This window comes from Ixodes scapularis, unplaced genomic scaffold (assembly GCF_016920785.2).
Source record: "Ixodes scapularis isolate PalLabHiFi unplaced genomic scaffold, ASM1692078v2 PGA_scaffold10__122_contigs__length_95168666, whole genome shotgun sequence".
In the NCBI taxonomy this organism is placed as follows: domain Eukaryota; kingdom Metazoa; phylum Arthropoda; class Arachnida; order Ixodida; family Ixodidae; genus Ixodes; species Ixodes scapularis.
In genome coordinates this window covers 49,624,482-49,636,497 of record NW_024609836.1, presented here as the reverse complement: position 1 = coordinate 49,636,497, position 12,016 = coordinate 49,624,482, and the positions used below count along the sequence as shown (strand labels likewise).

The 12,016-nt window shown below is 46.1% G+C and overlaps 1 protein-coding gene across 1 annotated transcript; it reads left to right on the top strand.

Moving 5' to 3' along the window:
- Positions 1-9,722: 9,722 nt before the first annotated feature.
- On the top strand, positions 9,723-11,340 carry LOC121047101. The gene has a single exon (XM_040502087.2). It carries the CDS (start codon positions 9,739-9,741, stop codon positions 11,338-11,340), a length of 1,602 nt encoding a protein of 533 aa, XP_040358021.1. The 5' UTR covers positions 9,723-9,738.
- The last annotated feature ends 676 nt before the right edge of the window (positions 11,341-12,016 follow it).

Here is a 12,016-nt window from a genome sequence, read left to right as displayed (position 1 = left end):
ATACATGGGGCTCTATGGCACCAGAAACCGAAAACGGGCAAAAATGTGCTCCATTTTTCCATTGAAATTTTCAGAAAAGTACTTATAACTTTTAACTTTTGAATAAGGTGTCGGATGGGGCTGAAACTCTGACATTTGGTTGTGACCTCTAGCGCCACCTTTGGACGGAGAATGAGCGTTCGGCGATGCCTAGTTTATTTTTACGGTAATAAAAACCTTGTAATGTTTTTTGTGACACCCTGTATTTTTATTAAATGATATGGGATTTAATCAGCTCGCAGTCTTGAGTGATTATACGAGCGTCACAAGCTGATTTGTCGACCCTATAATGTCATTCGATCGAAATTACATTAATTTTGCCATGTGGCCAATGCAAGAATTCAGTGGCTGCACGCGTTGACTACGTCTACCTGATTTTTACTGTGATCTGTTTTGCAGTGTCCAATCACTGCGAGTCTCGCCATTTTGTCAAGGTATTTCTGCATAAAATATGCATTCCTACAGCAACAATTGCGTGACTCAATGTTTTCGACTTAAACGTCTTATACGCATACCTCGTGCCAATTCGTACCGTTTACTTAGCGGTGTAATATTTCGCCAGTGTAATATAGTGTTTTCTAGACCCGTTGCTAAGTGCAGCTTTCATTTTAGCTAATAGGACACGCGTATGTGACTAAAAGCGTGTTACGACGGTCGATCCACGCGCGTTGCCTTCGCTTCGACGCGCGCCCCCGATGACCTTCCTTTGCGACGTCACGAGAAGAGCCAGTAGCGTACCAACTTGTTTTTGAGTATGGGGGGGGGGGGGGGGGGCAAACCGGACCCCCCCCCCCCCCCCCCCTCCCAGGGCCCGGGGGCGGTGCCCTTGGTATCCCTTGGGCGCCACCAGCCAGTGTTTGCCGTGCCCAGTGGCGGCTGTTTCAGGGGGGGGGGGGGGGGCAAAACGCATGCCTTGCCCCCCAACTTTGAGAACTGAAGGAACAAGCGCCCCCCTTGCCCCCCCCCCCCCCCCCCCCCGGGTTGGTACGCCCATGAGAAGAGCGCTACGGCCTTATTTCTAGAAGGTGTCGGTACCGTTGGTACTGCACGGTTTTAGGGAGACGAAGTAGTATAGGGAGCCTTCATACACACGCACAGGCGTGCCGTGTGCGCGTATGAAGGCTCCCTACGAAGTAGAGGAGTACGTCGCCACCTCGCGGCGAGCGACGGAGTTAGTGCAATCACCATGACCTCCGAGATCCTGAAGCGCGCGAACGATTAAAACGGCCGGAGAAGCCCACGCGCGCGCGCGCTACGGGTTCTCGGAGGCACTGCTGCCAGTTTGAGGGAAATTTACCAGATTAAGGTAATATTCAGGTCTACGTGGGAATTAGGGAAATTTTGCTAGTTTGTTACTAATACTATAGGTAACGCACAACGATTTGATACGGGGCTTTCACGTGTACGCTTTAGGGTGCTGACATTAGGCTAATAGACATTTCATGTCACGACGCGCCGTTCTCCTACCCTCGATATTGAGTGTTTCTAAGCCGAATAATCATTTACTGTTTGTCCGTAATAAATATAAACAATGTAATTCAACGCTATTCAGCATTTTTTGGCGTGCGTGATTAAGTAACGTAATTCAATTTCCTAGGGTGGCTATTTTAATTACATTACTTACCCACTCAGCTCGCTACGGTAACTTTACACTTTCTGTACGCGATACGAGGTGCGTGCTGAGGCAGCTGAGGTCCTTCCCGCATGTTTTTCAGTGGGTGGAACGCGAAAAAAAAAAAAAAGAGTTAAGGAGTTAAAGGGCCCATGAAGCGATTTTTGGGTTGGGATAAATCATTTTAGATTGGTATTTTACTAATAGCACATCGTTCAGTGGACTAAAAGAAAAAAGGTAGAAAGTCAAAAGCCGGACTTTCAGTGCGAAAATTTGAAAACAGAGCGGACTATTTCGTACCTCCTCCCCTTCGCAACCTCTCTGCCTTTTCACTGTGATACATCCGCGGTCCCAAAAAAATTTTTTTTATTTTTTTCCAGGCGCTTTATTATGGTGTCGGAGGACTACCCAATTAATATTTTGCAACAGAGTAGCGTATTTTTTTAATAAAGCCAAAAGACGCAACTGCTCAAAACCGAAACCGAAACCCGACGAGGTCGGAGAAGTGGAGAGAAGAGAGTGAGTGGCGGAAGTCACGTGGCTACACCCGACCGTGCGTTTTTTTTTTTTTTTCTCCTCTCCGGTAGCAGACGACATGACATGCGGCGTGCGATGCGGCGTGCGGGAACTGCTCGCCGTGCGATTATTTTGCAGTTATGTTTGTTCCGTTCGTTGTTCTGTACTCCAAGATGAGTTGTTTTGTACATTGAGGAGTTGGAGATGAGTAGTGAGTGCCCGTGGTGAATTTCCATGATCGGCTCCGAGAAGTATACACCCAACATGTTGCGTGAAGAGCTGGCTCACATGTCCTGCATCCGAAAAAAAGTGGCATTGTGCGACAGAGTTTCCGAAAGATCAACGGGATCGGGACCAATGGCTGGCCGCAATTCCTGTAGAACATTTACGGGCACCTCGGAAAGCGGACGCTACCTGATTTATATGCTCCTTGCATTTTGTGGAAAGTGATTACATTGAGTTCGCACGTGTCAAAACGGGAATCCCATACCATTCAATTCTGCGAAGTATCGTCCACAACATTTGTTTGTTATTTTTTTGTTTTTCTTCAGTGATGATTGTAAAAAAAAGAAAAAATATGTAAATATCGGAAAATGTTTGAAAAAAAAAAGTTTCACGGGGGATCGAATTCGGTCCTACCGCGTGTGAAGCGGACGTCCTTCCCACTGAACTACTGGAGCATCTCTTTTCTGGTGGCTCTCTTTCCTTAGTAATAATTCAGCCGGTAAACTGTAAGTTGGAAAGTTTGCTGTCGATTTTTCTCTAGCAAAAGCACTCCCGGGTCGAAGTCGGGAAGCACCCCGCTTTGGGGACGTTCGCACCTAGTAAAGAAATCGTACGCGTGCATATTCAACTCGAAGTAGACACGTCGTGCTTGACGTTTGCGCGAGCGTTGTCTTCAGCCACGAGAAGGGAGCGACGGCTCGGCGACGTCTTCGTGCAAATCGGCTTGGTGGCCGGGCGTGTCGTACGGGATGAATACCAATTCTTTTGATCAGTCCCAAATTTCTCTTTTAACGGTAAACAGAATTCGCCGGTACCGCGAACGACAGTTCTGAAATAGAGGTCCCACGCCCATCGTCCGCTGCCATCGCCGTCCCCGCGAGTCCCACGATACGCGAAACGACGAACGCACAGAATGCTTCCGGTTGTCTGTGGAACTTTTTTTTTTTCAATCAACGTATTTACAGCTTTTTAGAAGCCACAAAAAATGGGTTTCATATTTTTTTCTATTTTTAATATTGAGTGTGTGCCTTCAGTGACCCACGACTTTGATTAAATTTGGTGGTCGCATCGATACCTTAGAAAACGGCCCGTGACCGCGGAAAAGAGAGTGAGCGAGACTCGAACCGGCCAGTTCGTGATCGGCGGTTTTCGGGCGGAAAGAAACCGAATTTCGAGCCGCAAATTCTGTTCTGGGTAGTTGAGCTCTCATATGTCACGTACAACTAAAAACCTCGGCGAGCATAAATACCCTGTCAGTGTCCCTTTAACGCTTGAGGCTGGTTTTCTCCAGCGCCTAATAATTTGGTAAGCACACTAAACTCAATGACAATTGAGTTTAGTGTGCGACTTCAATTTCCCATCTATAGGTTGTATTCGTGAAGCGGTGCATGCTGGGACCAGCGCCATCTTGCCGTCCTCGAGAGCAGACAGCCGCGCGCGCACTCCCGTAGCGCCCAGCGACAGGTGACGGACGCGTTACGCACGCACCGTTGCAGTGCGACGTATTTATGGTGTTTGCTCGCCCGCTAACGTGAAGATGTCTTCTTCAAGTGGTTGTCCACCGCTGGGTTTATACGGCCTAAGTTTAAGCGGACGGGAACGCACACGTTACGAGGAAAAGGTTAAAATGTGCGGCGCGGATCCGTTCGCGCTGCCGCCGATGGACCTAGTCCGGAACAGCAACCTATGGCCGCAGGTAGAAATGGGCGACATACACAACTACCTGATCCTCAAGACAAGTTCCGTGACGCGCAAGCAGCTAAAAGCGTACAAATCATTAGACGCCCATAATTACCTTACGAGCGGATGGGTCCAGGAGCCGGCAATGAAAGCAGCGAACGCGGACAGCGTGATCATCGTCTCGAAGGTGAGCCTAACTTTTCATGTTTTTGCGGACGCGTATCTTCGCTTAATTTCGTTTGAAACGGCGAAACGGTCTGTTTCAGGAGCGTGTAGTAGCCAGTGATAGTGATAGCGCGAAGGAGATGATGGTGGCCTAGCGCGTCTTAGATCGGAGCGCGTGGAAAGCTCGTGCTGCAGGACCCAAACATCGTACCGGTGTGCAGTCGTGCATCGATACTGCGTGGTGCACCTAGTAAAGACTCCAGGCTAGCGGTCGCGCTGCACTGGCGAAATTTCTCAACAGCGTGCGACATTGTCGCCAAAACCAGACAGTCTGGATCTGTCTAAAACAAGGATCTTTTTTGTTTTAATGCCCGAAATTCACTTCGTCATGCGTGCAGCGTGGGCGGATGTGAGGAATGCAATCGTTTTTTTTTTTTGTTTTGTCGCGTAGTATGTGCGAATCTAACCAAAGCACTTTTTATGCATGCAGGAACCATTCTCGCTGTCTCCTCGCGGACAGTGTTCGCGTCGTGTCGCATTCACGAGTCCGTACCTTCGGTATTTTAAAGAACCGAGCGTCTGCGACCTTGCACTCTTTCTTCTTCTTTGACGATTGCGTCTTGTTGTGGCAACCTACCACCACACACGACACCATACCCGAGGCAGAAAGCGCGGCTGCGGCTTCGCCTGAAGTTTGAAAAGGTAGGATGCGGTTGTCCGTACGCGACTGTGCGACTGTCTGCTCCCGAGGACGGCAAGATGGCGCTGGTCCCAGCATGCACCGCTTCACGAATACAACCTATATCATGGTCAAACGACGTTCCTTGTGTAAATGTACATTCTGAGGAATGTATTTCGTTTATTAACCTATGTCTAGATTTTAGCCTTTCACAACTTGTTCTCCATCCCACCAGAGTTACCCAGTCGACAGCCAATGTATTAGACCTCATTTTGACCAATCATCCTGAGTATGCAACTCCCATAACATATCTGCCCGAGATTAGTGATCACAAAGTGCTGCATTTTTCTCTAAAAGCGTCGGCAACGAGACCCACTTTTCAGCCAAAACAAATTCGTGATTACGGAAAGGCCAACTTTGAGCAAATTAATAATGACCTTGCCATTTTCTTGAACCAGTATCTAACAACTTCTTCGGGGCGTTCTGTCGAAGATAACTGGAATATCATAAAGTTGAAATTTATCTCTCTTATCAACAAGCATGTCCCACTAAGAAATATATTCGAAAATACCCAGTCACCATGGTTTACGAAAGCCCTAAAACGGTTATCAAATAAAAAAAAACGCTTATATCGTGCTGCGAAGTTTTCAACGTGTGGGCATCGCTGGGCTGCGTATTAGTTGTCTGCAGAAGTATATAAAAAGGCGATTGCAGATGCGAAATCAATTTTTTTTTCAAATACTCTCCCAAATATGTTAATAAATGACCCCAAAAGGTTTTGGAACACTGTCAGCAAGAAAGACACTTTTTCAATTTTACTCAAAACGTCAAATAGTGATAGTGCCTCTAGTGATGACTGCGCTAATATACTAAATAATGTGTTTATTGAATCATTTTCCAATATTAGTAACATAAGCTACCCTTCAATTGTGTGTGCCGGTTATTTACCAATGGATGCTATTCTTGTTGACCCTATTGGTATAGTTAAGATTATAGATGGGCTGAAATTGTCTTCTTCTTCAGGAGTGGACGGCATTAATTCAAAATTTCTTAAAAGCACCAAGTTATATTCTTCAATTATTCTTGCTAAATTATTCGAACAGTCACTCCAAGAGGGTGACCTACCCTCGGACTGGAAGGTGGGGAAGGTGGTCCCTATTCCAAAAGCTGGTGACAAACATTCTCCTCATAACTATCGTCCCATTTCGTTAACCAGCATCCCATGTAAACTTCTCGAGCACATCATATTTTCCCATCTTGTAAACTTCCTAGAAATGAATAATTTTTTCACCACAGCTCAGCACGGATTTCGTAAATCATTGTCATGTGAAACTCAGCTTCTATCTTTCACTCACGACATTCATTCTCTCATTGACCAAGGCTCCCAGGTGGACTGCATCTTCTTGGATTTTGCAAAAGCTTTTGATAAAGTGTGTCATAAACTATTACTATTGAAACTTGCTAAACTTAACATTGACCCTAACGTTCTTGCATGGATTCATTCTTTTCTTGCTAATCGTTCGCAATTTGTAACAGTCAATAATGAAAACTCTCCACTTGCGTCAGTAAACTCTGGTGTTCCCCAGGGGTCTGTTCTAGGCCCCTTACTATTCTTAATTTATATTAACGACCTACCAGTTAATATGTCATCATCCGTCTGTCTCTATGCCGATGATTGCGTAATATACCGTGAAATCCGAAGTAACCAAGACACGCTCACACTTCAGTCTGATATTAACTCTGTGTCTCGTTGGTGTGAGTTGTGGCTAATGAAACTAAACACTAGTAAATGTAAACACATGAGAGTAACCCGTCAGTTTAGTGAGAGTCCTTCTTACTACCTTGATGGCAACTCCTTGGAACAAGTGTCGTCATACAAGTATCTTGGTGTTAACTTAACTTCTAACCTTTCATGGAAACCCCATATAGAATATGTCACTAATCGTACTAACTGCATGCTGGGTTATTTAAAACGGAATTTTTCTTTAGCACCTGTTTCACTTAAATTGGTCCTCTATAAAACATTAATAAGACCTAAGCTTGAGTATGCAGCATCCATCTGGGATCCCGATCATATTACCCTCATCACTGCTTTAGAATCCATTCAAAATAGATCAGCTCGTTTCATTCTATCGAACTATCACCGCACCGCCAGTGTCTCGTCAATGAAGAATAATTTATCTTTACCATCTCTTTCACTTCGCCGTAAAATTTCACGCTTATGCCTTTTTCATAAAATTTATTTTCATAATCCCCTATTACGCGACCCTTTCATAACTCCCCCCTATTACATCTCGCCTCGTGTAGATCACCAGCACAAAGTTGGAGTCCCAAGCTCATTAACCAACACATTTCATTCATCTTTTCTACCACGCACAGCTCAAGAATGGAACCACCTTCCCGGTTTAATTGCTGCCATAACAGACTCTAATCTTTTTCGAAGTGCCATAAATAACCATTTTTGCGCTGATTTCTGACCTGTTTGTTCACTTTTTATTTGTTTTAGTATTGCTGAATTGTTATATTTTCCCTGCCTACGCTCTCCCCCTCTGTAATGCCTTCGGGCCCTGAGGGTACAATAAATAAATAAATAAATAAATAAATTGCTGGATCGCGCATCCCCGCTTAATCGCTGCAGCGCAAGTGAGGCCATCGAACGGCCATCTTGCAGGCCTTCCTTTTTTTTTTCGTTTGGCTAGCGTTGCAGAGGCCGGCGGCAGCGTGCTATAGACATGTTTTCTACTCGTTCGTCGTCATTCGTCGTCAAAGATTTTTAAGACCCTGTGTAAAGGTTGAGACTTGCCGTTCAGAACACGTGGACATTCTTACGAAAGCACAGTGCAGCAGGAAAAAGCCACAGCTCGTCGAAAGCAAGTTTCGCCGGTCTCGCGGCGTGATCAAAGCCTCCTTGGCACGCCGAAATACTGCGTCTCTGTAAGAAGTTGTACTACTAACTTAATTGACATAAACGCCTATTAAAAAAAAAAAAAAAAGAAACGCGCTGTTAATGCCGTTATTTGTTCTTCCCTTCACCCCTCTTCCATCGCCAGTGGGCACCGGACCAAGCTCGTTTCTGGAGCGCGAGTGCTGCAAGTTACTAATACAGTAGCCAGAGTAAAAGTAAAATGCTGTCCAGAGGTACACACGGCTTCACGCACACTGCACTCGCAACACATCCACACGGCGCCGAAACGAAACTTGATCGGTATCCAAGCGTGCGAAGGCAGAGACGCAGCACTTCGGTGTGCCAAGGAAGCTTTGATCCCGCCGCGAAACCGGCGAAACTTGCTTTCGACGAGTTCTACCTTTTCCTGCGGCACGGCGCATTCGTGAAATTTTCCGTGTTCACAACGGCAAGTCTCAACGATTACACGAGGATCTTCAAAAACTTCTTCGGCGAATGACGACGAACGAGTAGAAAACGTCTATGGCACGTTGCCGCCAGCCTCTGCAACGCTTGCAAAACAACAAATCGTCTACGAGCAAGATGGCCGTCCGGTGGCTTCACTCGTGCTGCAGCGAACAAGCGGGGAAACGCGACCCAGCAATTGTCATAGAGATCAGTGATTACACTCGTGCTGTTCTGGAGCGAGTCGAATAGAACGGCGGAGAAGCCTTCGCGCGCGCGCTTCGGGATCTCGGAGGGTATGTTTTTGCAGTTTCCCCCATGTGCATATTAAGGAAGAAAAAAAAAAAAAAAAAAAAAACAACAACAACAACATGGTTTTTATACTCCGCGACAACTTTTCTTGGCAATGCAGTGGAAGGTACAGGCCCGCGTCCCCTCTCCCGTTTTGAGTGTACGCAGGCTCTCCTCCTCTCCCCGGAAATGGGGGAGGAGGAGAGCCTGCGTACACTCAAAATGGGAGAGGGGACGCGGGCCTGTACCTTCCACTGCATTGCCAAGAAAAGTTGTCGCGGAGTATAGTAGCGTTGTGCGAATAGTGGATTTTGAGTCCGAAGCGAATAGTGGTTTTGGCCGTATATTTTCGATTCGAATCGTTTTTACACGCCTTTTACTACCATTGCGTCATACTTAGACTAAAACCCCACTAAACTCGTGAGGGTTGTTTCACTTGTTCATTTTTTAAGTTAAGATTAAACTATCTATATTTATGAGCTGTGACCTCAGGTCTGATGTTTTGGGAAGGCAAGTAAACGACTGATTTGACATAAAATGAGTCCTATAGAGATGGCCGACTGTACCCAATTGAGTGGATTTACAAATCTTGCTATATAAATTTTCTTTCTTTAATCTCGAGTTAAAAGAGAAATAATCGCGCATGATGAACACAGGTTGTAAGGGCATCTCTGCCTAACATGTACTCTTGCATAAGTCAGTTTAATTTTAAAACTTTTACTACAATGTAGATATACACATTCACAAAATTTCCATTTATTTTCAGATACAGCCGGCACGCGTGCACCATCTAGCTTTGAATGTATGCTTTTCTTTCAAGCACGCAATTGCGATATACATACTTTTCAAAGTGTTCATCGCGGCGGGTTGCCCCGTTGAGTGTACTTACCGAGCACCGATGTAATGCAGAGAAGCAACACCTGCGGAGCTCGCTTCCACGAGTATTGCTTCTCCGCAGTGCACCGGTGCTCGGTAAGAAGCGCGCTTAACGGGGCTAACCCGCCACAATCAACACTTCGAAAACACGTACAGTGCAGTTCTTCTCGGAGCGAATATCGAATAACGTATTACTCGAAACTACTATTCGAAATTTCGAATATTCGCACAAGGTGTGGGCACAGAGGAGCGGCGGCTACCTTTTACACAAGGTGTAAAAGGTGTGGGCACAGAGGAGCGGCGGCTATGCGGTCGCTTCAAAATCCCTTCTGCTTCATTCTGCAGATTTTGGCCTTCCTTGGGACAGGGCTACCTCCTCCTCGACAGCCAGCCACCATCTCTGCACCGTCATCATGCACTGTATTCCTGGCGGCTATCGGTGACCACATCGCGCCCGTGTTCGATGCCACAGTTTCGTCCCTCCCCTTCACCAAGCCAGCATCATCATCAACGACAGCAGGATTCTCTGCGAATTTAAGCGCCTGGTCACCGCAGGACGCTTTCAGTGGGCACAGAGGAGCGGCGGCTATGCGGTCGCTTCAAAATCCCTTCTGCTTCATTCTGCAGATTTTGGCCTTCCTTGGGACAGGGCTACCTCCTCCTCGACAGCCAGCCACCATCTCTGCACCGTCATCATGCACTGTATTCCTGGCGGCTATCGGTGACCACATCGCGCCCGTGTTCGATGCCACAGTTTCGTCCCTCCCCTTCACCAAGCCAGCATCATCGTCAACGACAGCAGGATTCTCTGCGAATTTAAGCGCCTGGTCACCGCAGGACGCTTTCAGTGGGCACAGAGGAGCGGCGGCTATGCGGTCGCTTCAAAATCCCTTCTGCTTCATTCTGCAGGTTCGTAAATACCCATCTTTTCACGTTAAACGATCCTGTAATGGCTTTCTGCTGCTCCTCCAGTGCCCGCTGGTTTTTCTTAGAATTGCTTATATGTGTGTTCACGTTTTTAAGTTACTTTTGTTGTCTGGGGACGTTGAATTAAACCCCGGCCCTATCACTAACGCTGATATTCTGGCTGCCATTGCTGAACAGTCTTCTAAAAACGATGCGCGTCATACCGAAATGGTTGACATGCTAAATCAGGTCAAAGATAACCAGCATCAGCTAGAACTAAAAGTGTTAGACATCAATTCAAGACTTGCAGCAGTCGAATCACTTGTAGAATTACTAGATGTGCCAAAGCATCCTACTGAACTGTCTAATGTTGTTAGTGAGGCCGTCCGAGGCGAAACTACCGTTCTGAATTCAAGACTTAATGAGCTTGAAGATAGATCCCGTCGTGACAATTTACTTTTCTACGGTATCGCCGACACCCTTTCCGAAGACTGGTCGCAGTCAGAATCTCATATCCGCGATAATCTTTCCACAATATTAGGACTAGATCTACCTGGCGAGGCAATATCCCGTGCTCATAGATTAGGCTCATACTCAACTAATAAATGCCGGCCAATAATTGTTAAATTCTCTTCCTCTAAATTCAAGGCGAATGTGTTTTCTCAGCGTTTTAAGTTGAAAGGAACAGGAATTTCAGTCAGTGAGGATTTCTGTCCGGCTACGCGGCAGTTACGTAAAAAGTTAATCGATTTCGGTAAAGGCACCGGTCAGAGGTTCTCGCTCAAACTAAACAGGCTGCACGTTAATCAAAAGGTGTATACTTACTGCCCTGTAACAGATTGTGTTTGCGAAGTGACTCCTAGTCACGCTCGTGAAGCTAACAACGCCGCGTCTCTCCCTCCGGGTGCCAATATTACAGTTTCCGCGCCGCAACCGGGCACCGATAACGCAGTTTCCGCACCTGGTCCAAGCAATTATAATTCACACGCGTCATCAACATAACTATGTAAAGGCCCGGCGACTAACGCTATCTCAATATTGTATTCTAACGTGCGAAGCGTGTGCAACAAACGCGACGCTTTGTCATCTCTTATCGACACGTGTACAGCTGATATTGTTATCCTGACCGAAACGTGGCTTTCTAGTAAAATTGCTGACAGTGAAATTTTTGAGTGTGAAGGTATGTACAAATTTTATCGTTTCAATCGTGACTCGCGCTCAGGTGGCGGTGTTCTTATCGCTGTTCGTGATTCTATAATATCGAGCGTTATACCACTTAACCTATCATTAGAGTTCGTGTGTGCCCGTGTACATGTCAGAAACAAGGATTTTATTTTTTGCGCCTGCTATCGACCCCCCGCTTCGTCTAGTACATTTTGCTCTGAGCTTCACGATGTCTTAAATAGATTGGTAGTACGGTTTCCTTCTTCGTCTTTGCTTCTTCTGGGGGATTTTAATTTTCCCACAATTAACTGGAAAAGTGACACCCCCACAGTAAGTGATCACTCATTACAGGCTCTTTCGTTTCTAAGCCTTTGTCTTGATTTTAATTTAAAGCAACTTGTACAAGAGCCTACACGATGTTCATCTCATTCTTCCAATGTATTAGACCTCATTCTCACTACAACCCCTGAGCTTGTGTCTCCCTTAACATACTTACCAGGTTTAAGTGACCATT

Bases quoted from the DNA above. Each gene is read 5' to 3' on its own strand.
- LOC121047101 (XM_040502087.2), top strand. From the start codon at position 9,739: ATGCGGTCGCTTCAAAATCCCTTCTGCTTCATTCTGCAGATTTTGGCC.